General features: G+C 42.8%; 2 protein-coding genes across 3 annotated transcripts in view; one reads left to right on the plus strand and one right to left on the minus strand.

Annotated features, from left to right (window-relative positions):
* Nucleotides 1-1,096: 1,096 nt before the first annotated feature.
* LOC112216235 (partner of Y14 and mago A) lies at nucleotides 1,097-10,555 on the minus strand. Its single transcript, XM_024376076.2, has 3 exons — nucleotides 10,421-10,555; nucleotides 8,343-8,436; nucleotides 1,097-2,399 (listed from the first exon to the last, which is right to left on the minus strand). Exons 1-3 carry the CDS (start codon nucleotides 10,449-10,451, stop codon nucleotides 1,916-1,918), a joined length of 609 nt encoding a protein of 202 aa, XP_024231844.1. The 5' UTR covers nucleotides 10,452-10,555; the 3' UTR covers nucleotides 1,097-1,915.
* The window catches only part of LOC112216233 (spermatogenesis-associated serine-rich protein 2), a 53,944-nt gene continuing 38,202 nt past the window's right edge, over nucleotides 10,556-26,297 (plus strand). The window contains exon 1 of one of the 2 annotated variants that reach the window (XM_024376072.2): nucleotides 10,556-10,742. In XM_024376072.2, the coding sequence (XP_024231840.1) occupies nucleotides 10,556-10,742 (187 nt within the window). The remainder of the gene's footprint in view (nucleotides 10,743-26,297) is intronic. The other variant, XM_024376074.2, reaches the window with a different exon arrangement.

The following is a 26,297-nucleotide window of genomic DNA, read 5'->3' on the forward strand; positions in this document are numbered from 1 at the left end:
CTAGTCAGTTGTACAACTGAATGCATTCAACTGAAATGTGTCTTCCGCATTTAACTCAACCTGAGTAAACTATATTAATAAAAGGTACCTAGATTAAAAATTGTCTGCATATCACATAAGTACATACATTTATTTGACACTTCTCAATATAACAACTGACCACATTACTTTAAGACAACCAATTTAACATTACCTTTGGTTTTCAGATGCAAAATAGCTTTTTAAACCTTGTCACCTTAGTTATACTGAACAAAAATTAAAACGCAACAATTTCAAAGATTTTGTTGAGTTACTGTTCATATAAGGAAATCAGTAAATTTAAATAATTTAATTTCGCCCTAATCTATGGATTTCACATGACTGGGCAGGGGCACATCTATGGGTGGGCCTGGGAGGGCATAGGCCCATCATCTTGGGAGCCAGGCCCACCCACTGGGGAGCAAGGCCCAGCCAATCAAACATAAATAGTCCTCAGCACCCCCTCTGATGATTCCGCAGGTGAAGTAGCCAGATGTGGAGGTCCTGGGCTGTCATGGTTACAACTGTTCTGCGGTTGTGAGGCTGGTTGGACATACTGCCAAATTCTCTAAAACAACATTGGTCGAGAAATCAACATTCAATTCTCTGGCAACAGCTCTGGTGGACATTCCTTGCAGTGATCATGCCAATTGCACGCTCCCTCAAAACTTGAGACATCTCCGGCTTTGTTGTGTGACAAAACTGCATATTTTAGTGCCCTTTCAATGTCCCCAGGACAAGGTGCACTTGTGTAATGGTCATGCTGTTTAATCAGCTTCTTGATATGCCACCCTGTCAGGTGAATGGATTATCATGACAAAAGATAAAACTCTCACTAACAAGGATGTAAACAAATGTGTACACAAAATTAGAGCGAAATAAGCTTTTTGTGCATATGGAAAACTTCTGAGATGTTTTATTTCAGCTCAAGAAACGGGACCGGCACTTTACATGTTGCATTTATATTTTTGTTCAGTTTACATTAAAATGTCTTGGTTGTAGTGCCATTCACCTTTCTAGAACCACCCTTCCAGTGAGATCAAGATAATCCAGAATTTCAGCATCAAAACTATCCAAATCGCCTTTGAAAAACTACATTTAATCGTGATTAAAAGGTCAGATTGGATAACCAAATCCGAATCCCTACAGAGGACCAGAATCACATTCTAACATTTAATCATATCTGATTGCTGAAATCAGATCAAAAAACAGCACAATCCTCTCTATCCCCTGTAATCACAGGGATTTACATTATTAGTTGTTTACAATGTTGTAAACCATGAACCTCTTCATTATGTACACAAATTCAAACTGTATTTGAAGTAATCCAATCATTGGGAAAATATGTTTCATTTCAGTACAGAGATGGGTCAACAAATAGGTATTCTTTTCAATAGAGGATTTTTGTATCTTTAATGCAATTACCTAATATATAATATTTTATGCTATTCTTGACAGATAAAGATAAAAAATAAAAAAAGATACAAAATGCACAAACATACTAAGTACACAAATAAATGCTATTACAACTATAATTGAATGGCCAATAAGTTCATAGCCAAGCATAAGAAATCAGTTAAATTGTTTTAAAAGTACATTTTAAATGAAGAGAAAACACCTGGCTGGCTCATTGTTGTTCGGTAATTGGTTTTGGACAAAGTGTGGGAAAAGCATGATCACTTATTGTCACTTATTGGGTTTATGTACACTTGATATTCCAAAAGCCAAAGTTCATGTTCATTGGCTGTCTGATATCAACAAATATCCAGAAACTGTTCAAGGGAAGCTCATCAACGCAGCTGTAAATGTCCATTTCTTTTAGAACTGGGTGTTTGTATTTTTGAACAGTCGAACTTCCACAACTGGTTTGCTGCCCATTTTTACAACATTTTCTATCTCATGAATGCTCCTCAAGCTGCAGTAACTCGTCCTGTAAGGCTTTGGCCCTTCCAATCTTCTCCTGCTGCTCTTTTGTAGCTTGCTTGATTTCCCCAGAGTCCAGTTTCTGCTGCAGCTCCTCAACCTGCCTCAGCTTCTTTTTTATGTTCTTGATCTTCTTGGCCTTTTCTGCTGATGCAGATGAAGGGTCATTAGTAGCTCCAGCTGGGTTAGATATAGGCGTCACACTGTCACCGTCCTCAGCAAACGTCATAGTCTCAACAGCATTTGTTAGTGATTCCACATTGCTATCCGGGCCTTGCTGCTTGCGCTTTTCCTTGCGTTTCATGTTTCGCTTGGCTGTCTTGGAGAGCCCAGCTGTCTCGTTCTCTGCAATGCCGGGGATCCCCTGCTGCTGCCTTGCCTGGGCCGCATTGTCGGGGCTCATACCTGGTGGCAGATCGGGCTTGCCCTTGAAGAACTTAACAAATTTATTCTCGTAGCTGAAAGTAAAGAGGAAATGAGGAAACAACCAACCTAAAATCCATATAAAAGGATGACTTGAGAGAGGTACAGAACCAGTCAAAAGTTTGGACACACCTACTCGTTCAAGGGTTTTTCTTTATTTGTACTATTTTCTACATTGCAGAATAATAGTGAAGACACCAAAACTATGAAATAACACATATGGAATCATGTAGTAACCAAAGAAGTGTTAAACAAATCATAAATATATTTTACATTTGAGATTCTTCAAAGTAGCCACCCTTTGCCTTAATGACAGCTTTGCACACTCTTGGCATTCTCTCAACCAGCTTCATGAGGTAGTCACCTGGAATGCATTGCAATTAACAGGTGTGCCTTGTTAAAAGTTCATTTGTGGCATTTAAAATACAACAGGTGTAGACTTTACAGTGAAATGCTTACTTACCTAACCAACTGTGCAAAAAAGGTATTAGGTGAAAAAAAGGTAACTAAAGAAATAAAAACAACAGTAAAAAAGTACAGTACAGGCACTGGTTAGTCGGGCTGATTGAGGTAGTATGTACATATGGTTAAAGTGACTATGCATATATGATAAACAGAGTAGCAGCAGTGTAAAAGAGGGGTTGGGGAGGCACACAATGGAAATAGTCCAGGTAGCCATTTGATTACCAGTTCAGGAGTCTTATGGCTTGGGGATAAAAACTATTGAGAAGCTTTTTGTCCTAGACTTGGCACTCCGGTACTGGTTGCCATGCGGTAGTAGAGAGAACAGTCTATGACTGGGGTGGCTGGGGTCTTTAACCATTTTTAGGGCCTTCCTCTGACACCGCCTGGTGTAGAGGTCCTGGATGGCAGGCAGCTTAGCCCCAGTGATGTACTGGGCCGTACGCACTACCCTCTGTAGTGCCTTGCGGTCAGAGACCAAGCAATTGCCGTACCAGGCAGTGACGCAACCAGTCAGGATGCTCTCGATGTTGCAGCTGTAGAACCTTTTAAAGGATCTGAGGACCCATGCCAAATCTTTTTACTTTCCTGAGGGGGAATAGGCTTTGTCGTGCCCTCTTCACAACTGTCTTGGTGTGTTTGGACAATTCTAGTTTGTTGTTTATGTGGACACCAAGGAACTTGAAGCTCTCAACCTGCTCCACTACAGCCCCGTCGATGAGAATGGGGGCGTACTCGGTCAAAATCAAATCAAATCAAATTTATTTATATAGCCCTTCGTACATCAGCTGATATCTCAAAGTGCTGTACAGAAACCCAGCCTAAAACCCCAAACAGCAAGCAATGCAGGTGTAGAAGCACGGTGGCTAGGAAAAACTCCCTAGAAAGGCCAAAACCTAGGAAGAAACCTAGAGAGGAACCAGGCTATGTGGGGTGGCCAGTCCTCTTCTGGCTGTGCCGGGTGGAGATTATAACAGAACATGGCCAAGATGTTCAAATGTTCATAAATGACCAGCATGGTCGTATAATAATAAGGAAGAACAGTTGAAACTGGAGCAGCAGCACGGTCAGGTGGACTGGGGACAGCAAGGAGTCATCATGTCAGGTAGTCCTGGGGCATGGTCCTAGGGCTCAGGTCCTCCGAGAGAGAGAAAGGAAGAGATAATTAGAGAGGGTCATTAGTAGGTCCTCCTTTTCCTGTAGTCCACAATCATCTCCTTAGTCTTGGTTACGTAGAAGGATAGGTTGTTATTCTGGGACCACCCGGCCAGGTCTCTGACCTCCTCCCTATAGGCTGTCTCGTCGTTGTCGGTGATCAGGCTGTTGTGTCCTCTGCAAACTTAATGATGGTGTTGGAGTCGTGCCTGGCCATACAGTCGTGGGTGAACAGGGAGTACAGGAGGGGACTGAGCACGCACCCCTGTGGAGCTCCAGTGTTGAGGATCAGCGTGGCCGATGTGTTGCTACCTACCCTCACCACCTGGGGGCAGCCCGTCAGGAAGTCCAGGATCCAGTTGCAGAGGGAGGTGTTTAGTCCCAGGATCCTTAGCTTAGTGATGAGCTTTGAGGATACTATGGTGTTGAACGCTGAGCTGTAGTCAATAAATAGCATTCTCACGTAGGTGTTCCTTTTGTCCAGGTGGGAAAGGGTAGTGTGGAGTACAAGAGATTGCATCATCTGTGGACCTGTTTGGGCGGTATGCAAATTGGAGTGCAGCCTTGTGAATGTTGACCTGTTTAAAAGGTCTTACTCACGTCGGCTACAGAGAGCATGATCACACAGTCGTCCGGAAGAGCTGATGCTCTCATGCATGCCTCAGTGTTGCTTGCCTCGAAGCGAGCATAGAAGAGATTTAGCTCGTTTGGTAGGCTTGTGTCACTCTGCAGCTCGCGGCTGTGCTTCCCTTTGCTGCTGCAGAGGATAAATGCATTACAGTTACCAGCCTCAGAAATTGCAGCCCAAGTAAATGCTTCACAGAGTTCAAGTAACAGACACCTCCACATAAACTGTTCAAAAGAGACTGTGTGAATCAGGCCTGATGAGACCTAATTTTATATTTTTGGTTCCAACTGCTGTGACTTTGTGAGACGCAGAGCAGGTTAACGGATGATCTCCGCATGTGTGTTTCCTTCTGTGAAGTGAGGAGGTGTGATGATGGTAGCCTTCCACAAGCTTCCCACAATAAGTTGGGTGAATTTAGGCCATTCCTCCTGATAGAGCTGGTGTAACTGAGTCAGGTTTGTAAAGGCCTCCTTGCTCGCACACTATTTTTCAGTTCTGCCCACAAATTCTCTATAAGATTGAGGTCTTTGTGATGGCCACTCCAATACCTTGACTTTGTTGTCCTTAAGCCATTTTTCCACAACTTTGGAAGTATGCATGGGGTCATTGTCCATTTGGAAGACCCATTTGCGACCAAGCTTTATCTTCCTGACTGATGTCTTGAGATGCTGCTTCAATATATCCACATCATTTTCCTACCTCATGATGCCATCTATTTTGTGAAGTGCACCAGTCCCTCATGCAGCAAAGCACCCCCACAACATGATGCTGCCACTCCGGTGCTTCACGGTTGGGATGGTGTTCTTCGGATTGCAAGCCTCACCCTTGTTCCTCCAAACATAACAATAGTCATTAAGGCCAAACAGTTCTATTTTTGTTTCATCAGACCAGAGGACATTTCTCCAAAAAAGTACGATCTTTGTCCCCATGTGCAGTTGCAAACCGTAGTATGGCTTTTTTATGGCGGTTTTGGAGCATTGGCATCTTCCTTGCTGAGAGGCCTTTCAGGTTATGTCGATATAGGACTTGTTTTACTGTGGACATAGATACTTTTGTACCCGTTTCCTCCAGCATCTTCACAAGGTCCTTTGCTGTTGTTCTGGGATTGATTTGCAATTTTCGCACCAAAGTACGTTCATCTCTAGGAGACAGAACACAGCTCCTTCCTGAGCGGTATGATGGCTGTGTGGTCCCATGGTGTTTATACTTGCGTACTATTGTTTGTACAGATGAACGTGGTACCTTCAGGCATTTGGAAATTGTTCCCAAGGATGAACTAGACTTGTGGAGGTCTACAATTTTTTTCTGAGGTCTTGGCTGATTTCGTTTGATTTTTCCATGATGTCAAGCAAAGAGGCACTGAGTTTGAAGGTCGGCCTTGAAATACATCTACAGGTACATCTCCAATTGACTCAAATGATGTCAATTAGCCTACAGTGGGGCAAAAGAGTAGTTAGTCAGCCACCAATTGTGCAAGTTCTCCCACTTAAAAAGATGAGAGGCCTGTAATTTTCGTCATAGGTACACTTTAACTATGACAGACAAAATGAGAAAAAAAATCCAGAAAATCACATTGTAGGATTTTGAATGAATTTATTTGCAAATTATGGTGCAAAATAAGTATTTGGTCACCTACAAACAAGCAAGATTTCTGGCTCTCACAGACCTGTAACTTCTTCTTTAAGAGTCTCCTCTGTCCTCCACTCGTTACCTGTATAAATGGCACCTGTTTGAACTTGTTGTCAGTATAAAAGACACCTGTCCACAACCTCAAACAGTCACACTCCAAACTCCACTATTGCCAAGACCAAAGAAATGTCAAAGGACACCAGAAACAAAATTGTAGACCTGAACCAAGCTGGGAAGACTGAATCTGCAATAGGTAAGCAGCTTGGTTTGAAGAAATCAACTGTGGGAGCAATTATTAGGAAATGGAAGACATACAAGACCACTGATAATCTTCCTCGATCTGGGGCTCAACGCAAGATCTCACCCCGTGGGGTCAAAATGATCACAAGAACGGTGAGCAAAAATCCCAGAACCACACGGGGGGACCTAGTGAATGACCTGCAGAGAGCTGGGATCAAAGTAACAAAGCCTACCATCAGTAAAATACTATGCCGCCAGGGACTCAAATCCTGCAGTGCCAGACGTGTCCCCCTGCTTAAGCCAGTACATGTCCAGGCCCGTCTGAAGTTTGCTAGAGAGCATTTGGATGATCCAGAATAAGATTGGGAGAATGTCATATGATCAGATGAAACCAAAATAGAACTTTTTGGTAAAAACTCAACTCGTCGTGTTTGGAGGACAAAGAATGCTGAGTTGCATCCAAAGAACACCATACCTACTGTGAAGCATGGGGGTGGAAACAGCATGCTTTGGGGCTGTTTTTCTGCAAAGGGACCAGGACGACTGATCCGTGTAAAGGAAAGAATGAATGGGGCCATGTATTGTGAGATTTTGAGTGAAAACCTCCTTCCATCAGCAAGGGCATTGAAGATGAAACATGGCTGGGTCTTTCAGCATGACAATGATCCCAAACACACCGCCCGGGCAACGAAGGAGTGGCTTCGTAAGAAGCATTTCAAGGTCCTGGAGTGGCCTAGCCAGTCTCCAGATCTCAACCCCATAGAAAATCTTTGGAGGGAGTTGAAAGTCCGTGTTGCCCAGCAACAGCCCCAAAATATCACTGCTCTAGAGGAGATCTGCATGGAGGAATGGGCCAAAATACCAGCAACAGTGTGTGAAAACCTTGTGAAGACTTACAGAAAACATTTGACCTCTGTCATCGCCAACAAAGGGTATATAACAAAGTATTGAGATAAACTTTTGTCATTGATCAAATACTTATTTTCCACCATAATCTGCAAATAAATTCATTAAAAAACCTACAATGTGATTTTCTGTTTTGTTTTTTTGCTCATTTTGTCTGACATAGTTGAAGTGTACCGATGATGAAAATTACAGGCCTCTCTCATCTTTTTAAGTGGGAGAACTTGCACAATCGGTGGCTTACTAAATACTTTATTGCCCCACTGTATCAGAAGCTTCTAAAGCCATGACATCATTTTCTGGAATTTTCCAAGCTGTTTAAAGGCACAGTCCACTTAGTGTATGTACACTTCTGACCCACTGGAGTTGTGATACAGTGAATTATAAGTGAAATAATCTGTCTGTAAACAATTGTTGGAAAAATTGCTTGTGTCATGCACAAAGTAGGCGCCTTAACCGACTTGCAAAAACTATAGTTTGCTAACAGGAAATGTGTGGAGTGGTTGAAAAACAAGTTTTAATGACTCCGACCTAAGTGTATGTAAACTTCCGACTTCAACTGTATATATCTTTAGAGTTTAATTCGGGAAATGGTAACTCGTTAAACAACTTTTCCTGTGGTGCCCAAAATTCCTGATGAGTTAATTGTTAAATGATTAATTTAAAATCGGGTGACAATTAAACGTAGTTAGTTTATTCAATAAATAAGTCATCACATTACTGAAAGTCACTTCACAACAGCTGTCATCAAGGCAAAGGGTGGCTACTTTGAAAAATCTCAAATCTGTATTTGTTATAACACTTTTTTGGTTACTACATGATTCCATGTGTTATTTCATAGTTTTTTCTTCACTATTATTCTACAATGTAGAAAATAGTAAAAATAAAGTAGAAACCTTGAATGAGTAGGTGTGTCCAAACTTTTGACTGGTACTGTAACTTTGTTAGAAGCATTACTTACACTGGGACCTCTTCCTGAGGGGTATAACCATCCTTCACTCTACGAGGCTTCCTCCAGGTTCCATCAGGTCGCTGTGTAGCAGCAATGTATTTCCCTATAACAGGAGGAGCAAACATGAGCAAATTTGATAAATTCACTGAAAACAATGTATTTATTTTGAACCAATGTTTTGTTCAGCTGGTAGACTCTTGCTTGCTAAAACATTGCCCTGTGTGTATGTTACAACAATACACTACTCACTATACTACAGTGCATTTTGAGAGTTAGGAACTATAAGGTTCAATCTGCATTTGTCAAAATTGAGTTCATGACATAGCCCTGTTCTGTTCAATGTTCTCTACCTATATAGTAGTCTAAATACCCCGATTCACATTGTTAAGTTCACTGATAACTGACACCATCAAATCAATGAGGGTCCAGAACTTTGAAGCCAATTATCAATCATTTTTTTGCAGATAGAACCTTATAGTCCAAAGCAAGCTCTCAATTTGCCACGTTTGCATCAGCAGTAGCATGAACAGTACCGAGAACAATTTAATAGAAGTTTATGTTTTATAGTCGTTATTAAATAGGTAATGTTAGCTAGCTAGCCCGTGTACATTTGTCAAGCCATCTAGCTACTGTATGTTAATAGGGGGCAATTCCACAGTAACAGAGTGATGCTGAGACAGATCTCAAGTAGGCTAATGCGATTAGCATGAGGTTGTAAGTAACAAGAACATTTCCCAGGACATAGACATATCTGATATTGGCAGAAAGCTTAAACTCTTGTTAATCTAACTGCACTGTCCAATTTACAGTAGCTATTACAGTGAAAGAATAGCATGCCATTGTTTGAGGAGAGTACACAATTTTGAACATTTAAAGCTATAAATAAACAAACTAGGCACATTTGGGCAGTATTGATACAAAACAGAAATGCAATGGTTCATTGAATCAGTCTGAAACTTTGCACATACACTGCTGCCATCTAGAGGCCAAAATCTAAATTGCACCTGGGTTGGAATAATACATTATTTCCTCTCTTGCATTTCAAAGATGGTACAAAAAAAAATACAAAACAGTTTTTTTTTTCTTTGTATTATCTTTTACCAGGTCTAATGTGTTATATTCTCCTACATTCATTTCACATTTCCACAAACGTCAAAGTGTTTCCTTTCAAATGATACCAAGAATATGCATATCCTTTCTTCAGGGCCTGAGCTACAGGCAGTTTGATTTGCGTATGTCATTTTAGAAGAAAATTGAAAAAAAGGGGTCGATCCTTAAGAGGATCTATGCACAAGGACTACTTCTATCAAAAACCAAAGTTAAACAAACCATACAACTCTATGAACAAGGATTACTTTTAAAACATTTCCACCATACATTTTACCAAAACACATTTACTTTAACAGTGCATATCAAAAGTTTGATAACAGAATAACGGTTTGTACTGTTTGTGCCTTCATACTGTTAACAAATGTAATATCTGCACAGTTCTTCAAGTAGCATTAAAAGATGTTTTTGTAAATAAAAAGGGGAACATTTTCAAAGTAGTCCTTGTGCATAGTTGTGTGATTTCATTAACTTAGCATCCATTTGTTTTTGTTTGACATACATTTTAAAGTAAAAAAACTGAGTTTCGTTATCACTCTGTTACCATGGAATTACCCATTATTTATAAGCGTAAACTAGCTACCTAGCGTCTTTGCTAGCTAATGTATTTCAAATTAGCCACTTGCTGCTGCTGGTACTACTAGTTAGTTATCTAACAAACACATTTTGCCCCCATCTGGACTAGCAAATATAATCAGGTATCATATCGAAATAGTTTGTTAACACAGAGATAGCTACTGCTAACTAGAAATATTAGCTAATACGCTAGGTATCTAGCGCTAGTGTAGTGTGTTGTGTTTTAGCTAGTAACTGGTTAGCCAGCACAGAATACGTCGCGCTGGAACAATTTGTTTACTCCCCAAAACGAACGTCGTGGGGTTACTTTTCTGGGGTAGCTACGGGTTATTCATGCTAAACTGTGTGTTCATTCTCAAACTTCACCAATATTTAACTGGATGTCTGACTTGAGCCAGCCTTACCAGATTGATCTTCAACATAAGGGGTTGCCATTTTGCTCAATTAACTACTTCCGTTGGCAGGAATGACAGGAAGTGGCGTCATCCTTACTGATAGTTCGTTTTGCATGGCCCAGTGCCCCCGGAGATTAAGGACCAATGGAATGGTCTAAATACCAGACTCCGCTCAACCCGGGCACCAGGCCATGCAAAATGATCCAACCCACAATTTCCACTGCATTTCGTGCTATACGTCAAAGTGGAAGAACTGTCCGATACGCGTACACGTTCATCCGAGAATCACCGCCTGGGACCTCATTCAAACTTCTTCACCGACATGACTATGGTAAGTTTATACTTTACTACATAATTTTGCTCAATTTGATTAACGATAACTACCAGGTGGCTGAACCATCGGTGTAGTCAAGTCTCGCAACGGAACACACGTACTGTTTAAGGACTTAGCAAACTGAACAAAACGGGGAGGGACCTACCTGAACTTGTCCAATGGGCTTTTCCTTCTCTTGCGCGGGGTCAAATAGCAGGACCTTCTGAAAATGACTGTTTCCTGTTTTTCGCTTGCTGCAGTAATGGCAGTTGTTGTACATTATGGGCAAAGATAGAACAATGAGCTAGCTAGAAAAACACATTTGTTACGGTTGCATCAAAAGTAATTATCCGGTAAAAGAAAATGTAATCGTCAGTTTTCGTTGTTACGGCCATTTTTCTATCGCATACACTGACTAGACGCTAGCTAAGTTAACGTTTGCAAAACTAGCTAGGTAACGTTAGGTAAATATTATAACTAAAAAAAGCTTAGCGTGCTGCCATAAAGCTTAATAAGGCTAAGTATACACAATCAAATATCTATTTGTACTTAAACATTACCGTTAAACATGCTTTATATATATATATATATATATATTAATTTTTACTATCTTGCCAATGTTGACTGTGGGCTGGGCTGATCTGTGGTAACTAGTGGAAACCCGCGGCCAGCCTCATTAACCATAAGCACTGGTGAAGGCTAGACGGGGTCCAGCTTTTGTCAAATTAACGTCAGATTTTACTTTTCGTAACACTTTAGGAGAAATTGACATCGTTAGGATAATTATCGTGTTAGGATAACTAGGTTATGGTTAGCCAAAACAATGTACTGTTGACGTTAATTTGACATGCTGGATCCCTTCTAGCCATGACCATAAGCACAGATGAAACAATGCGCCAGATATCAAATCACATTGTATTTGTCACATGCGCCGAATAGACCTTACTGTGAAATGTTCACTTAACCAACAATGCAGTTAAGAAAATATTTACTAAATAAACTAAAGTAACACCATAAAATAACAATAATGAGGCTATACAGGGGTACCGGTACCGAGTCATGTGCAGGTTACAGGTTAGTCAAGGCAAGTTGTACATGTAGGTAGGGGCATATGCGGAAATCCCAGGGGGGCGGAGGGGACACGACCCCCATATAGAGAGAAATATGATTTGCCCCCCCCCAATAAATCACTGTAACCATAACTATGTCATTTAACAAATATTAACAATATGCAACGAATGCACCTGTGCTGTCTATAGACACTTAATCGCGCATTTTTAAATTTCAAAAGATTGCGACCCTGCTCTTTGCCTCACAATGGTTTGATCTCCCCCAGTCCTCAGAAGTGGCACATGATGCAGGAACAGTGGATGTTTTTTTTCTCACCTTTATTTAACCAGGTAGGCAAGTTGAGAACAAGTTCTCATTTACAATTGCGACCAGGCCAAGATAAAGCAAAGCAGTTCGACACATACAACAACACAGAGTTACACATGGAGTAAATAAAAACACAGTCAATAATACAGTAGAAACAAGTCTATATACAATGTGAGCAAATGAGGTGAGTTAAGGGAGGTAAAGGCAAAAAAAGCCATGGTGGCAAAGTAAATACAATATTGTAAGTAAAACACTGGAATGGTAGATTTGCAGTGGAAGAATGTGCAAAATAAAAATAATGGGGTGCAAAGGAGGAAAATAAATAAATAAAATAAATACAGTAGGGAAAGAGGTAGTTGTTTGGGCTAAATTATAGATGGGCTATGTACAGGTGCAGTAATCTGTGAGCTGCTCTGACAGCTGGTGCTTAAAGCTAGTGAGGGAGATAAGTGTTTTCAGTTTCAGAGATTTTGTAATTCGCTCCAGTCATTGGCAGCAGAGAACTGGAAGGAGAGGCGGCCAAAGAAATAATTGGTTTTAGGGGTGACCAGAGATATATACTTGCTGGAGCACGTGCTACAGGTGGGTGATGCTATGGTGACCAGTGAGCTGAGATAAGGGGGGACTTTACCTAGCAGGGTCTTATAGATGGCATGGAGCCAGTGGGTTTGGCGACGAGTATGAAGCGAGGGCCAGCCAACGAGAGTGTACAGGTCGCAATGGTGGGTGGTATATGGGGCTTTGGTGACAAAACGGATGGCACTGTGATAGACTGCATCCAATTTGTTGAGTAGGGTATTGGAGGCTATTTTGTAAATGACATCGCCGAAGTCGAGGATCGGTAGGATGGTCAGTTTTACAAGGGTATGTTTGGCAGCATGAGTGAAGGATGCTTTGATGCGAAATAGGAAGCCAATTCTAGATTTAACTTTGGATTGGAGATGTTTGATGTGGGTCTGGAAGGAGAGTTTACAGTCTAACCAGACACCTAGGTATTTGTAGTTCTAAGTCAGAGCCATCCAGAGTAGTGATGTTGGACAGGCGGGCAGGTGCAGGCAGCGATTGGTTGAAGAGCATGCATGTAGTTTTACTTGTATTTAAGAGCAATTGGAGGCCACGGAAGGAGAGTTGTATGGCATTGAAGCTTGCCTGGATGGTTGTTAACAGTGTCCAAAGAAGGGCCAGAAGTATACAGAATGGTGTCGTCCGCGTAGAGGTGGATCAGAGACTCACCAGCAGCAAGAGCAACATCATTGATGTATACAGAGAAGAGAGTCGGTCCAAGAATTGAACCCTGTGGCACCCCCATAGACAGCCAGAGGTCCTGACAACAGACCCTCCGATTTGACACACTGAACTCTATCAGAGAAGTAGTTGGTGAACCAGGCGAGGTAATCATTTGACAAACCAAGGCTGTCGAGTCTGCCGATGAGGATGTGGTACTTCCGGCGCCGACAGAGATGGCCGCCTCGCTTCGCGTTCCTAGGAAACTATGCAGTTTTTTGTTTTTTTACGTGTTATTTCTTACACTAGTACCCCAGGTCATCTTAGGTTTCTTTACATACAGCCGACAAGAACTACTGAATATAAGATCAGCGTCAACTCACCATCAGTACGACCAAGAATATGTTTTTCGCGACGCGGATCCTGTGTTCTGCCTTACAACCAGTGTAACCGAGTGGATCACATGCAGCGACCAAAAAAAAAAAACGACTCAGAAAAAGAGGGAAACGAAGCGGTCTTCTGGTCAGACTCCGGAGACGGGCACATCGTGCACCACTCCCTAGCATTCTTCTTGCCAATGTCCAGTCTCTTGACAACAAGGTTGATGAAATCCGAGCAAGGGTAGCATTCCAGAGGGACATCAGAGACTGTAACGTTCTCTGCTTCACGGAAACATGGCTAACTGGAGAGACGCAATCCGAAGCGGTGCAGCCAGCGGGTTTCTCCACGCATCGCGCCGACAGAAACAAACATCTTTCTGGTAAGAAGAGGGGCGGGGGCGTATGTCTTATGGCCAACGTGACATGGTGTGATGAAAGAAACATACAGGAACTCAAATCCTTCTGTTCACCTGATTTAGAATTCCTCACAATCAAATGTAGACCGCATTATCTACCAAGAGAATTCTCTTCGATTATAATCACAGCCGTATATATCCCCCAAGCAGACACATCGATGGCTCTGAACGAACTTTATTTAACTCTCTGCAAACTGGAAACGATTTATCCGGAGGCTGCATTCATTGTAGCTGGGGATTTTAACAAGGCTAATCTGAAAACAAGACTCCCTAAATTTTATCAGCATATCGATTGCGCAACCAGGGGTGGAAAGACCCTGGATCATTGTTACTCTAACTTCCGCGACGCATATAAGGCCCTGCCCCGCCCCCTTTCGGAAAAGCTGACCACGACTCCATTTTGTTGATCCCTGCCTACAGACAGAAACTAAAACAAGAAGCTCCCACGCTGAGGTCTGTCCAACGCTGGTCCGACCAAGCTGACTCCACACTCCAAGACTGCTTCCATCACGTGGACTGGGAGATGTTTCGTATTGCGTCAGACAACAACATTGACGAATACGCTGATACGGTGTGCGAGTTCATTAGAACGTGCGTTGAAGATGTCGTTCCCATAGCAACGATTAAAACATTCCCTAACCAGAAACCGTGGATTGATGGCAGCATTCGTGTGAAACTGAAGGCACGAACCACTGCTTTTAATCAGGGCAAGGTGTCTGGTAACATGGCTGAATACAAACAGTGCAGCTATTCCCTCCGCAAGGCTATCAAACAAGCTAAGCGCCAGTACAGAGACAAAGTAGAATCTCAATTCAACGGCTCAGACACAAGAGGTATGTGGCAGGGTCTACAGTCAATCACGGACTACAGGAAGAAACCCAGCCCAGTCACGGACCAGGATGTCTTGCTCCCAGGCAGACTAAATAACTTTTTGCCCGCTTTGAGGACAATACAGTGCCACTGACACGGCCTGCAACGGAAACATGCGGTCTCTCCTTCACTGCAGCCGAAGTGAGTAAGACATTTAAACGTGTTAACCCTCGCAAGGCTGCAGGCCCAGACGGCATCCCCAGCCGCGCCCTCAGAGCATGCGCAGACCAGCTGGCCGGTGTGTTTACGGACATATTCAATCAATCCCTATACCAGTCTGCTGTTCCCACATGCTTCAAGAGGGCCACCATTGTTCCTGTTCCCAAGAAAGCTAAGGTAACTGAGCTAAATGACTACCGCCCCGTAGCACTCACATCCGTCATCATGAAGTGCTTTGAGAGACTAGTCAAGGACCATATCACCTCCACCCTACCTGACACCCTTGACCCACTCCAATTTGCTTACCGCCCAAATAGGTCCACAGACGATGCAATCTCAACCACACTGCACACTGCCCTAACCCATCTGGACAAGAGGAATACCTATGTGAGAATGCTGTTCATCGACTACAGCTCGGCATTCAACACCATAGTACCCTCCAAGCTCGTCATCAAGCTCGAGACCCTGGGTCTCGACCCCGCCCTGTGCAACTGGGTACTGGACTTCCTGACGGGCCGCCCCCAGGTGGTGAGGGTAGGCAACAACATCTCCTCCCCGCTGATCCTCAACACTGGGGCCCCACAAGGGTGCGTTCTGAGCCCTCTCCTGTACTCCCTGTTCACCCACGACTGCGTGGCCATGCACGCCTCCAACTCAATCATCAAGTTTGCGGACGACACAACAGTGGTAGGCTTGATTACCAACAACGACGAGACGGCCTACAGGGAGGAGGTGAGGGCCCTCGGAGTGTGGTGTCAGGAAAATAACCTCACACTCAACGTCAACAAAACTAAGGAGATGATTGTGGACTTCAGGAAACAGCAGAGGGAACACCCCCCCATCCACATCGATGGAACAGTAGTGGAGAGGGTAGCAAGTTTTAAGTTCCTCGGCATACACATCACAGACAAACTGAATTGGTCCACTCACACAGACAGCATCGTGAGGAAGGCGCAGCAGCGCCTCTTCAACCTCAGGAGGCTGAAGAAATTCGGCTTGTCACCAAAAGCACTCACAAACTTCTACAGATGCACAATCGAGAGCATCCTGGCGGGCTGTATCACCGCCTGGTATGGCAACTGCACCGCCCTCAACCGTAAGGCTCTCCAGAGGGTAGTGAGGTCTGCACAACGCATCACCGGGGGCAAACTACCTGCCCTCCAGGACACCTACACCACCCGATGCTACAGGAAGGCCATAAAGATCATCAAGGACATCAACCACCCGAGCCACTGCCTGTTCACCCCGCTGCCATCCAGAAGGCGAGGTCAGTACAGGTGCATCAAAGCTGGGACCGAGAGACTGAAAAACAGCTTCTATCTCAAGGCCATCAGACTGTTAAACAGCCACCACTAACATTGAGTGGCTACTGCCAACACACTGTCAATGTCACTGACTCTACTCCAGCCACTTTAATCATGGGAATCGATGGGAAATGATGTAAATATATCACTAGCCACTTTAAACAATGCTACCTTATATAATGTTACTTACCCTACATTGTTCATCTCATATGCATACGTTGATACTGTACTCTATATCATCGACTGCATCCTTATGTAATACATGTATCACTAGCCACTTTAACTATGCCACTTGGTTTACATACTTATCTCATATGTATATACTGTACCCGATATCATCTACTGTATCTTGCCTATGCTGCTCTGTACCATCACTCATTCATATATCCTTATGTACATATTCTTTATCCCCTTACACTGTGTATGACAGTAGTTTTTTTTTGGAATTGTTAGTTAGATTACTTGCTCGTTATTACTGCATTGTCGGAACTAGAAGCACAAGCATTTCGCTACACTCGCATTAACATCTGCTAACCATGTGTATGTGACAAATAAAATTTGATTTGATTTGATTTGGTGATTGACAGAGTCGAAAGCCTTGGCCAGATCAATGAATACGGCTGCACAGTAATGTTTCTCATCGATGGCGGTTAAGATATAGTTTAGGACCTTGAGCGTGGCTGAGGTGCACCCATGACGAGTTCTGAAACCAGATTGCATAGCAGAGAGGGTATGGTGAGATTGGAAATGGTCGGTAATCTGTTTGTTGACTTGGCTTTCGAAGACCTTAGAAAGGCAGGGTAGGATAGATATAGGTCTGTAGCAGTTTGGGTCAAGAGTGTCCCCCCCTTTGAAGAGGGGGATGACCGCACCTGCTTTCCAATATTTGGGAATCTCAGATGACACGAAAGAGAGGTTGAACAGGCTAGTAATAGGGGTGGCAACAATTTGGCAGATAATGGCAGATAATTTTAGAAAGAAAGGGTCCAGATTGTCTAGCCCGGCTGATTTGTAGGGGTCCAGATTTTGCAGCTCTTTCAGAGCATAGCTGACTGGATTTGGGAGAAGGAGAAATGGGGAAGGCTTGAGCGAGTCGCTGTGGGGGGTGCAGTGCTGATGACCAGGGTAGGGGTAGCCAGGTGGAAAGCATGGCTAGCCGTAGAAAAATGCTTATTGAAATTCTCAATTATAGTGGATTCATCAGTGGTGACAGTGTTTCCTATCTTCAGTGCAGTGGGCAGCTGGGAGGAGGTGTTCTTATTCTCCATGGACTTTACAGTGTCCCAGAACCTTTTTGAGTTAGTGTTGCAGGAAGCAAATTTCTGGATGAAAAAGCTAGCCTTGGCTTTTCTAAGCTGCATATCACAGGGGCTGTTCGATGCTAATGCAGAATGCCATAGGATGTTTTTGTGTTGGTTAAGGGTGTCAGGTCTGGGGAGAACCAAGGGCTATATCTGTTCCTGGTTCTAAATTTCTTGAAGCGGGCATGCTTATTTAAGATGGTTAGGAAGGCATTTAATATAAATAAAAAACAGGCATCCTCTACTGATGGGATGAAATCAATATCCTTCCAGGATACCCCGGCCAGGTCGATTAGAAAGGCCTGCTCGCTGAAGTGTTTCAGGGAGCGTTTGACAGTGATGAGTGGAGGTCGTTTGACCGCTGACCCATTACGGATGCAGGCAGGGATCGCTGAGATCTTGTGTGGGAATCTGACAGTCCGTCTTTGGTGGCTGACCTTCAGTGAGTAGTTCAAACAAAGGACATGTTAGACATTTTTTTACTTCTACCACGCAATACAATAAAACACGTGTATAACCGTCACCAGTCTTGCATTGAATTACAGGTAACTCTTTATGTTAGCGATTAGCTGACTTTTGCTAGTTAGCTACAGTAACATCAACCAGTGTTTGCAGCTGTTTGAATTTTAGTCAGAGAGAAGCTAGCAATGCAATGTCGTGTTCCTTAGCTGGCAAGGTGATAAGAGTTTTCGTGTCTACTGTCTGAAAGGCACTTAATGCACATAGTTAATGCACGTGAGGTTAATCCAGTCAATCGCACCATAGCGATTTTGTTTTATGTTGGCAGGGTTTATACACACAATAGCTGGATTTGCGGAGTTAACGAGCAAACTGATGCAGCAAACATTAGCTAGTAAGCTAGCTAGCACCTATTCCATTTATGTGGCGTCGTCAAAGATGGAATCTTTGCTATCGTCAGCTTATTCCAAGATCAGCATGCTGTAGGGCTTCAATGTCCCTGTGATAAGGTTAGCGATAAACTGAACTCCAAACTGAACAGAACTAAAGTTACACTCTCTTCTACCATTGTCTTAAATATATTTAATGGTCTCGTTGCAAAAGCTAAATTGTCGCTAGGGGACTTTGAAGCACCTGTGTGGCGATCTTGGAGTAAACTGACGATAGCAAAGATTATAGCAAACTCAGTTCTGCAAATTCAGCTATTGTGGGAAGCCAGCCAATGTAAAACAAACTCAAATACAATTCCAAAAGGTTGCAGCTTACATTGTGTAAGTGGTGAGCTCATACATCTGTCAACCCTTGTCACTGCAATCAGTTTCACATTTGCTAGCTAGCTACTAGATCAAAGCCCATTATAGAAGATAATAGATGATAGAAGCCCATCTCCTACTGTAAATAACCTGCACACTGTGTGCGTGTGGCCAGCCAGGTAGAAAAATATGGATCTCAGAGCATTTTTCAGTACACCAAAACGCAAAGTAAGAACCCTAGTAGCCTAATATCTCAGACTAGTTGATAAAATGTTCATAAGAAAAAAGTGAAATCCTAATGGTAATGTTTCATAATGATGTCATTAGGCAGAGCATGCAACGGATGGCATACAGACAACAGAGCTGGGAACAGAGAGTGAGGGACAGAATGGCTGAGACAGGGAGTCTCAGGTAAATTTGTTGAGTCTTTGTTTGGCAACATTATGAAAGGTTCTCTCTTGTAAAACTTGTAAAATAGGGACATAATTGGACAATGCCATGGATACCCCCACTCAACTTAAACTGGTGACTGAACCAAGATTTGTTTAAGGTAATGGTATTAATGTTGTGATTAATTGTGTAGTTTTGGGTATCGATAGTTAGGAGTATGGCAAAGACCTTATTTATTTTCCAGGAGACAGACTGTAAGTGAGGGTGGTGGAAGGGAAAGAGCCAGGGAGAGAGACTTCAGGTGACAGTGTCACAGCAACGTCAGGACCAGGTATCAACCTTGTTGCCAGCAGTACCACTATATTGGACAGTGGCACAGCATTGTCCAGTTACCTCAGTGATGGCACAAAACCATATCAGCCACACCCACAATTTATAGTACTGCAAACTCTTGCCAACAGTGTGTTGATGTTTCAAAAGAACTGGTTTTGCGATTTCCCCTGGCTACATGGCTCACTGTAGCCAAGGGTTTTCAAGCCAGCCATCTTTTGGCCAAAGAGCGGATGCTGCCTTCATTAGTGCAGGATTTCAGAACTGGAGAAAAGCCATTGTAAAATTTGCAGCACATCAAAACGGACAAACCCACCGCCACTTTGTAACTGTAACAGCACACCAGCTAAATCCAATCAGTGCCCAGTTATCCAGTGCGTGGGGTAAACAGCAGGAGGACGCAAGGCATTGCTTGATGAAAATTGTTAGTTTGGTGCGGCATGTAGTAAGACAGGGACAAGCCGTTAGAGGCCACATGGATGACAGTTGGAATTTATACCCGCTTTTGAAACTTAGGGCAGAAGAGGATGATCCCATTTTACAGAAGTAGTTAACAGAGCGTACCACAATGTACACAGGCATTACAGCTGAGATTAGGTCTCTGCCGATTGTACAATTTTCAGTAATTGTTGATGGTACTCAAGATGTCTCTGGTGCTGAGCAGGAGAGTGTCTGCCTGCATTATGTGTACCATGATCTTGTCCCTCAACATGAGTTTATTGGGCTGTTGGAGACAACAGGCGAGGGATTTGTGAAAGTGGCAACTGATGTGGTGTTGAGGCCCAATTTGCCCATGTCTAGCTTAGGTGGGCAGAGTTATGATGGTGCCTCAAACATGGCAGGAAAATACACTGGTGCACAGGCAATTGTGAGGAGGCAGCAGCCATTAGCCCTCTATGTGCATTGTGGAGCACACTGTGTAAATCTGATTACACAGGCTGGCTGCTCAGCCTCCCCACTGATCTGGGATTCCCTTTCTTAGGTCCATCAGTTAGGTGTCCTCTATCAATCAAATTTATTTATAAAGCCCTTTTTACATCAGTTGATGTCACAGTCAGGAAAGTTTAAGAGCATGTTTGAATCAATTGCCCCGTCCTAAGATGCACATCTGACCACCCTGAAACCCCTATGTCCAACAAGGTGGACTGTGCCGAATACTGCTATTAGAGCTGTGCTAGGGCAGTATGAGCGAGTACAAAGCAGCCTAGAGGAGATGGCAAAAACTGCATCCAAGACAGCTTCAACTGCCAGTGGCTTATTTGAGCACTTCAGCAAAGGCAAGACTGTGTTGGGCCTCACACTTGCCTCTGCGGTTCTTGGAGAGCTTGAATGCATAAACATTTCACTGCAGAAAGAAACTCAGACTGTCTCTGGTATGCAGGCTGCATTCGACTGTGTGCGGTCTTCTCTTAGGGGCAAGAGAAATGAAGAAAGCCACCTTGCACTGTATGAGAAAGCAACAACATTGATTGACTCCAATGAGACATATGATTTGCTGGCAAAGCAGTGGATCACTATAGTGCAGAATTGTTTTTAAGTGTTGGATCGTGTGGAGGTTCAGTTTGGTGACCGTTTTGACCAGGACAGTCTAAACACCCTGCAAAATTTGGAAAGAGCGCTTCTCACAGGGGAGTTTAATGAGTCTCTAGATCCGTATCCTGAGCTGAACATAGATGCAACTGCACTGAAAGAGAATCTCTTTCGCTGCAGTTGCATCTCTTTCGCAACAAATACCCCTGTAGCAGCAGTGGGAAGGCAGCAGAGGTCCTCAGGAGGCTTCCAGTGGAGGTGCGGAGGTTGTTTGACCAAGTTGATGTGCTGATCAGAATTTTGTTTGTGGTGCCAGTGTCTTCATGTGAGGCTGACAGGAGTTTCAGTGCACTCCGCAGGTTGAATACTTGGTTACGGGCTAGCATGGGCCAAGAGAGACTGAACACCATAGTTGTCTGTAATGTACATAAAGACAGGCTGGACAGTCGCAAGAAGGAAAATATCTGCCAGCAATTTGTTGGATCCATCGAAACCCGCAAACATATGTTCGGTTCTTTTGTTCATTAGTTCAGTAGTGTGTATAGCAGTGGTTCCCAACCTTTTTTGGGTACTAGAACCCTTGCATATTTTGAAGAAAGGCAGGCAAGGTTTTGAGTGGTCCTCAGGGACCCCCAACCCCTCTATATTATATGTAAAGTTACTGGTGGTACTGAATACGTTCATAACACTTTTTATTTCACGGACCCCTTGCGACTTCAACTGTAAGTCCTGGATGACAGGAAGCTTTGCCTCCGTGATGTACTGGGCCGTGCGCACTACCCTCTGTGGCGCCTTACGGTCGGATGCCAAGCAGTTGCCATACTAGGTGGTGATGCAACTGGTCAGGATGCTCTTGATTAGAGGTCGAACGATTATGATTTTTCAACGCTGATACCGATTATTGGAGGACCAAAAAAAAGCTGATACTGATTAATCGGCCTATTTATTTTATTTAACAATACTGAATGAACACTTATTTTTACTTAATATAATACATCAATAAAATCACTTTAGCCTCAAGTAAATAATGAAACGTTCAATTTTGTTTAAATAATGTAAAAACAAAGTGCTGGAGAAGAAAGTAAAAGTGCAATATGTAAGAAAGCTAACATTTAAGTTCCTTGCTCAGAACATGAGAGCATATGAAAGCTGGTGGTTCCTTTTTAACATGAGTCTTCAATATTCCCAGGTAAGAAGTTTTAGGTTGTAGTTATTCTAGAAATTATAGGACTATTTCTCTCTATACCATTTGTATTTCATTAACCTTTGACTATTGGATGTTCTTATAGGCACTAGTATTGCCAGTGTAACAGTATAGCTTCCGTCCCTCTCCTCGCTCCTACCTGGGCTCGAACCAGGAACACATTGACAACAGCCACCCTCGAATCAAATCAAATGTATTTAAATAGCCCTTCGTACATCAGCTGATATCTCAAAGTGCTGTACAGAAACCCAGCCTAAAACCCCAAACAGCAAGCAATGCAGGTGTAGAAGCACGGTGGCTAGGAAAAACTCACTAGAAAGGCCAAAACCTAGGAAGAAACCTAGAGGAACCAGGCTATGTGGGGTGGCCAGTCCTCTTCTGGCTGTGCCGGGTGGAGATTATAACAGAACATGGCCAAGATGTTCAAATGTTCATAAATTACCAGCATGGTCGAATAATAGTAAGGCAGAACAGTTGAAACTGGAGCAGCAGCACGGCCAGGTGGACTGGGGACAGCAAGGAGTCATCGTGTCGGGTAGTCCTGAGGCATGGTCCTAGGGCTCAGGTCCTCCGAGAGAGAGAAAGAAAGAGAGAATTAGAGAGAGCACACTTAAATTCACACAGGACACCTGATAGGACAGGAGAAGTACTCCAGATATAACAAACTGACCCTAGCCCCCCGACACACAAACTACTGCAGCATAAATACTGGAGGCTGAGACAGGAGGGGTCAGGAGACACTGTGGCCCCATCCGAGGACACCCCCGGACAGGGCCAAACAGGAAGGATATAACCCCACCCACTTTGCCAAAGCACAGCCCCCACACCACTAGAGGGATATCTTCTCGAAGCAGCGTTACCCATGTAGAGCAAGGGGAATAACTACTCCAAGTCTCAGAGCGAGTGACGTTTGAAACATTGATGTTTATGGTTAGGTACACATTGGAGCAACGATACGCACCGCATGGATTATATGCAACGCAGGACACGCAAGATAAACTAGTAATATCATCAACCATGTGTAGTTAACTAGTGATTATGATTGATGGTTTTTTATAAGATAAGTTACCTTGGCTTCTGCTGCATTCGCGTAACAGGCAGGCTCCTCGTGAAGTGCAATGTAATCAGGTGGTTAGAGAGTTGGACTAGTTAACTGTAAGGTTGCAAGATTGAATCCCCCGAGCTGACATGGTAAAAGTCTGTCGTTCTGCCTCTGAACGAGGCAGTTAAGTTAACCCACCATTCCTAGGCCGTCATTGAAAATAAGAATGTGTTCGGAACTGACTTGCTAAGTTAAATAAAGATTAAATAAAGGTGTAAAAAAAAAATGGCCAAATCGGTGTCCAACAATACCGATTTCCGATTGTTATGAAAAATTGAAATCGGCCCTAATTAATCGGTCGACCTCTGCTCTCAATGGTGCAGCTGTAGAACTTTTTGAGGATCTGGGGACCCATGCCAAATCTTTTCAGTCTCCTGAGGGGGAAAAGGCATTGTCGTGCCAACATTATTCACATTTTCTTATTTATTAAACATTTGATTTCAATAGTTTTCTCTTCCCAAAACTAAAATATGTTATGAACAGAGTGGACTAAGGCACTTGCATCTCAGTTTCAAGCTGTGCCACTAGGGAAAATAGTAAATAATGTGCCACAATGTATATAGTAGGCATGTGAGTTGTACAGCTTATTCAGCTAGATCTTCTACTGTATGTGAGCATCTCTCCCTCTCTCTGTATGTCTGTCATTCTCTCTGTGTCTCTGTTTCTGTGTCTATAAGATGTATCTACATGTACTTTACACACAGGAGGCTGCTGAGGGTAGGACGGCTCATAAAAATGTCTGGAATGGTATCAAACACATGGAAACCATGTGGTATGAGCTTTACAGTAGACTTAGCTACACACGCTGTATGTGTGTAAGTGTCTCTATCTCTCTGTCTAAAGCTAGGTTTCCTTCCAATTGGTGACAGACTTTCATGCGAATATAAAAAAATATGCATAAAGAAAATATGCATGGTTTCCCACCAGTGGTGTGTTTCCTCCAAGCAGACTTGTTGTGGATTAAAAAAAACAGTATGTGATGACATTGTGTACACAATGTACTTTTTTTGCGTACATTTTCATGTACTGAATAAAAATCAAAAGCTGAATGTGTTTCCATCACATTTTTGACTCTACTGATCATTTTGTCAAACTGTTTCGTTAAATAGCAAATGTGCCAACTCTGGTCTTGGCGCGTGCTCTCTAGCCAACAGCTCGTAGATACAGTGCGCATAGGCTAGTCTACATGATGACATTATTATGGATAAGAAAAAAAATGTATTTGTAAAAAAAACAATAGTCAAGCATCAAGATCACCGTGCACCACCCCGTGAAGATCATCATACGTTATTTCATCTGTAGCCTAATAAACTGCATGGTTTCCCAAGTCGTTGTGGGAGGACCACACACACCATATCATCGCGTGACTCAAAGTTTATTTCGATATTATGGTTATTATATCAATATTTGCGCATGAAGGTGTTTCCACTGCCATTTCTCGCATAATTAATTTTACAGACAAAAAGATCCCACCATGCTGAACAAACAAATGATCTGTATGCATTTATAGAATTGTACTGAAACGCCCTGTTTCCATCACAGCGGTCAGTAAAAAAATATATACGGTATGAGTTTACTCACATAATACTGTATGGAAACCATACTCTCATAATAACTGTATGGAAACCATACTCTCATAATAACTGTATGGAAACCATACTCTCATAATAACTGTATGGAAACCATACTCTCATAATAACTGTATGGAAACCATACTCTCATAATAACTGTATGGAAACCATACTCTCATAATAACTGGATGGAAACCATACTCTCATAATAACTGGATGGAAACCATACTCTCATAATAACTGGATGGAAACCATACTCTCATAATAACTGGATGGAAACCATACTCTCATAATAACTGGATGGAAACCATAATAACTGGATGGAAGCCGTAATAAATAACTGGATGGAAGCCGTAATCGCATAATAACTGGATGGAAGCCGTAATCGCATAATAACTGGATGGAAGCCGTAATCGCATAATAACTGTATGGAAGCCGTAATCGCATAATAACTGTATGGAAGCCGTAATCGCATAATAACTGTATGGAAGCCGTAATCGCATAATAACTGGATGGAAGCCGTACTCGCATAATAACTGGATGGAAGCCGTAATCTCATAACTGGATGGAAGCCGTAATCGCATAATAACTGTATGGAAGCCGTAATCGCATAATAACTGTATGGAAGCCGTAATCGCATAATAACTGGATGGAAGCCGTACTCGCATAATAACTGGATGGAAGCCGTAATCTCATAACTGGATGGAGGCCGTAATCTCATAATAACTGGATGGAGGCCGTACTCGCATAATAACTGAATGCAAGCCGTACTCGCATAATAACTGGATGGAAGCCGTAATCTCATAATAACTGGATGGAAGCCGTAATCTCATAATAACTGGATGGAAGCCGTACTCACATTAATAACTGGATGGAAATGTGGTTTCTCTGTTTATCTAAGATGTTTTTCATTTTTGCATTCAACAGATCTTGCCTGGATTCCTGCCTCTTTCAAAGTTATAAGTAGAAACAATGGCTACATGTCTGGCACTGTGAAATCTGAGGAAGAATTGGGGTTCTTGCTAGAAAACCACAAAAGAGCCACTTACACTTCATTCAATACATGGTAGGTTTGAATGTGTCAATTTGGTCCATGCAATTAAATGATTTGTTGATTAGACATTTTAGTCGTTTTTATATATATGTATATGCTTTTTCCCTCTTGATTTACCTACATGATCACTTCTGGTGATCCTCTAGGTCT

This window comes from Oncorhynchus tshawytscha, linkage group LG16 (genome assembly GCF_018296145.1).
Source record: "Oncorhynchus tshawytscha isolate Ot180627B linkage group LG16, Otsh_v2.0, whole genome shotgun sequence".
In the NCBI taxonomy this organism is placed as follows: domain Eukaryota; kingdom Metazoa; phylum Chordata; class Actinopteri; order Salmoniformes; family Salmonidae; genus Oncorhynchus; species Oncorhynchus tshawytscha.

Bases quoted from the DNA above. Each gene is read 5' to 3' on its own strand.
- LOC112216235 (XM_024376076.2), bottom strand. From the start codon at position 10,451: ATGGCAACCCCTTATGTTGAAGATCAATCTG. The intron at 8,437-10,420 runs GTAAGGCTGGCT...CTCCTGTTATAG, and splicing joins TTATGTTGAAGATCAATCTG to GGAAATACATTGCTGCTACA. The intron at 2,400-8,342 runs GTAAGTAATGCT...CTTTACTTTCAG, and splicing joins CCTCAGGAAGAGGTCCCAGT to CTACGAGAATAAATTTGTTA.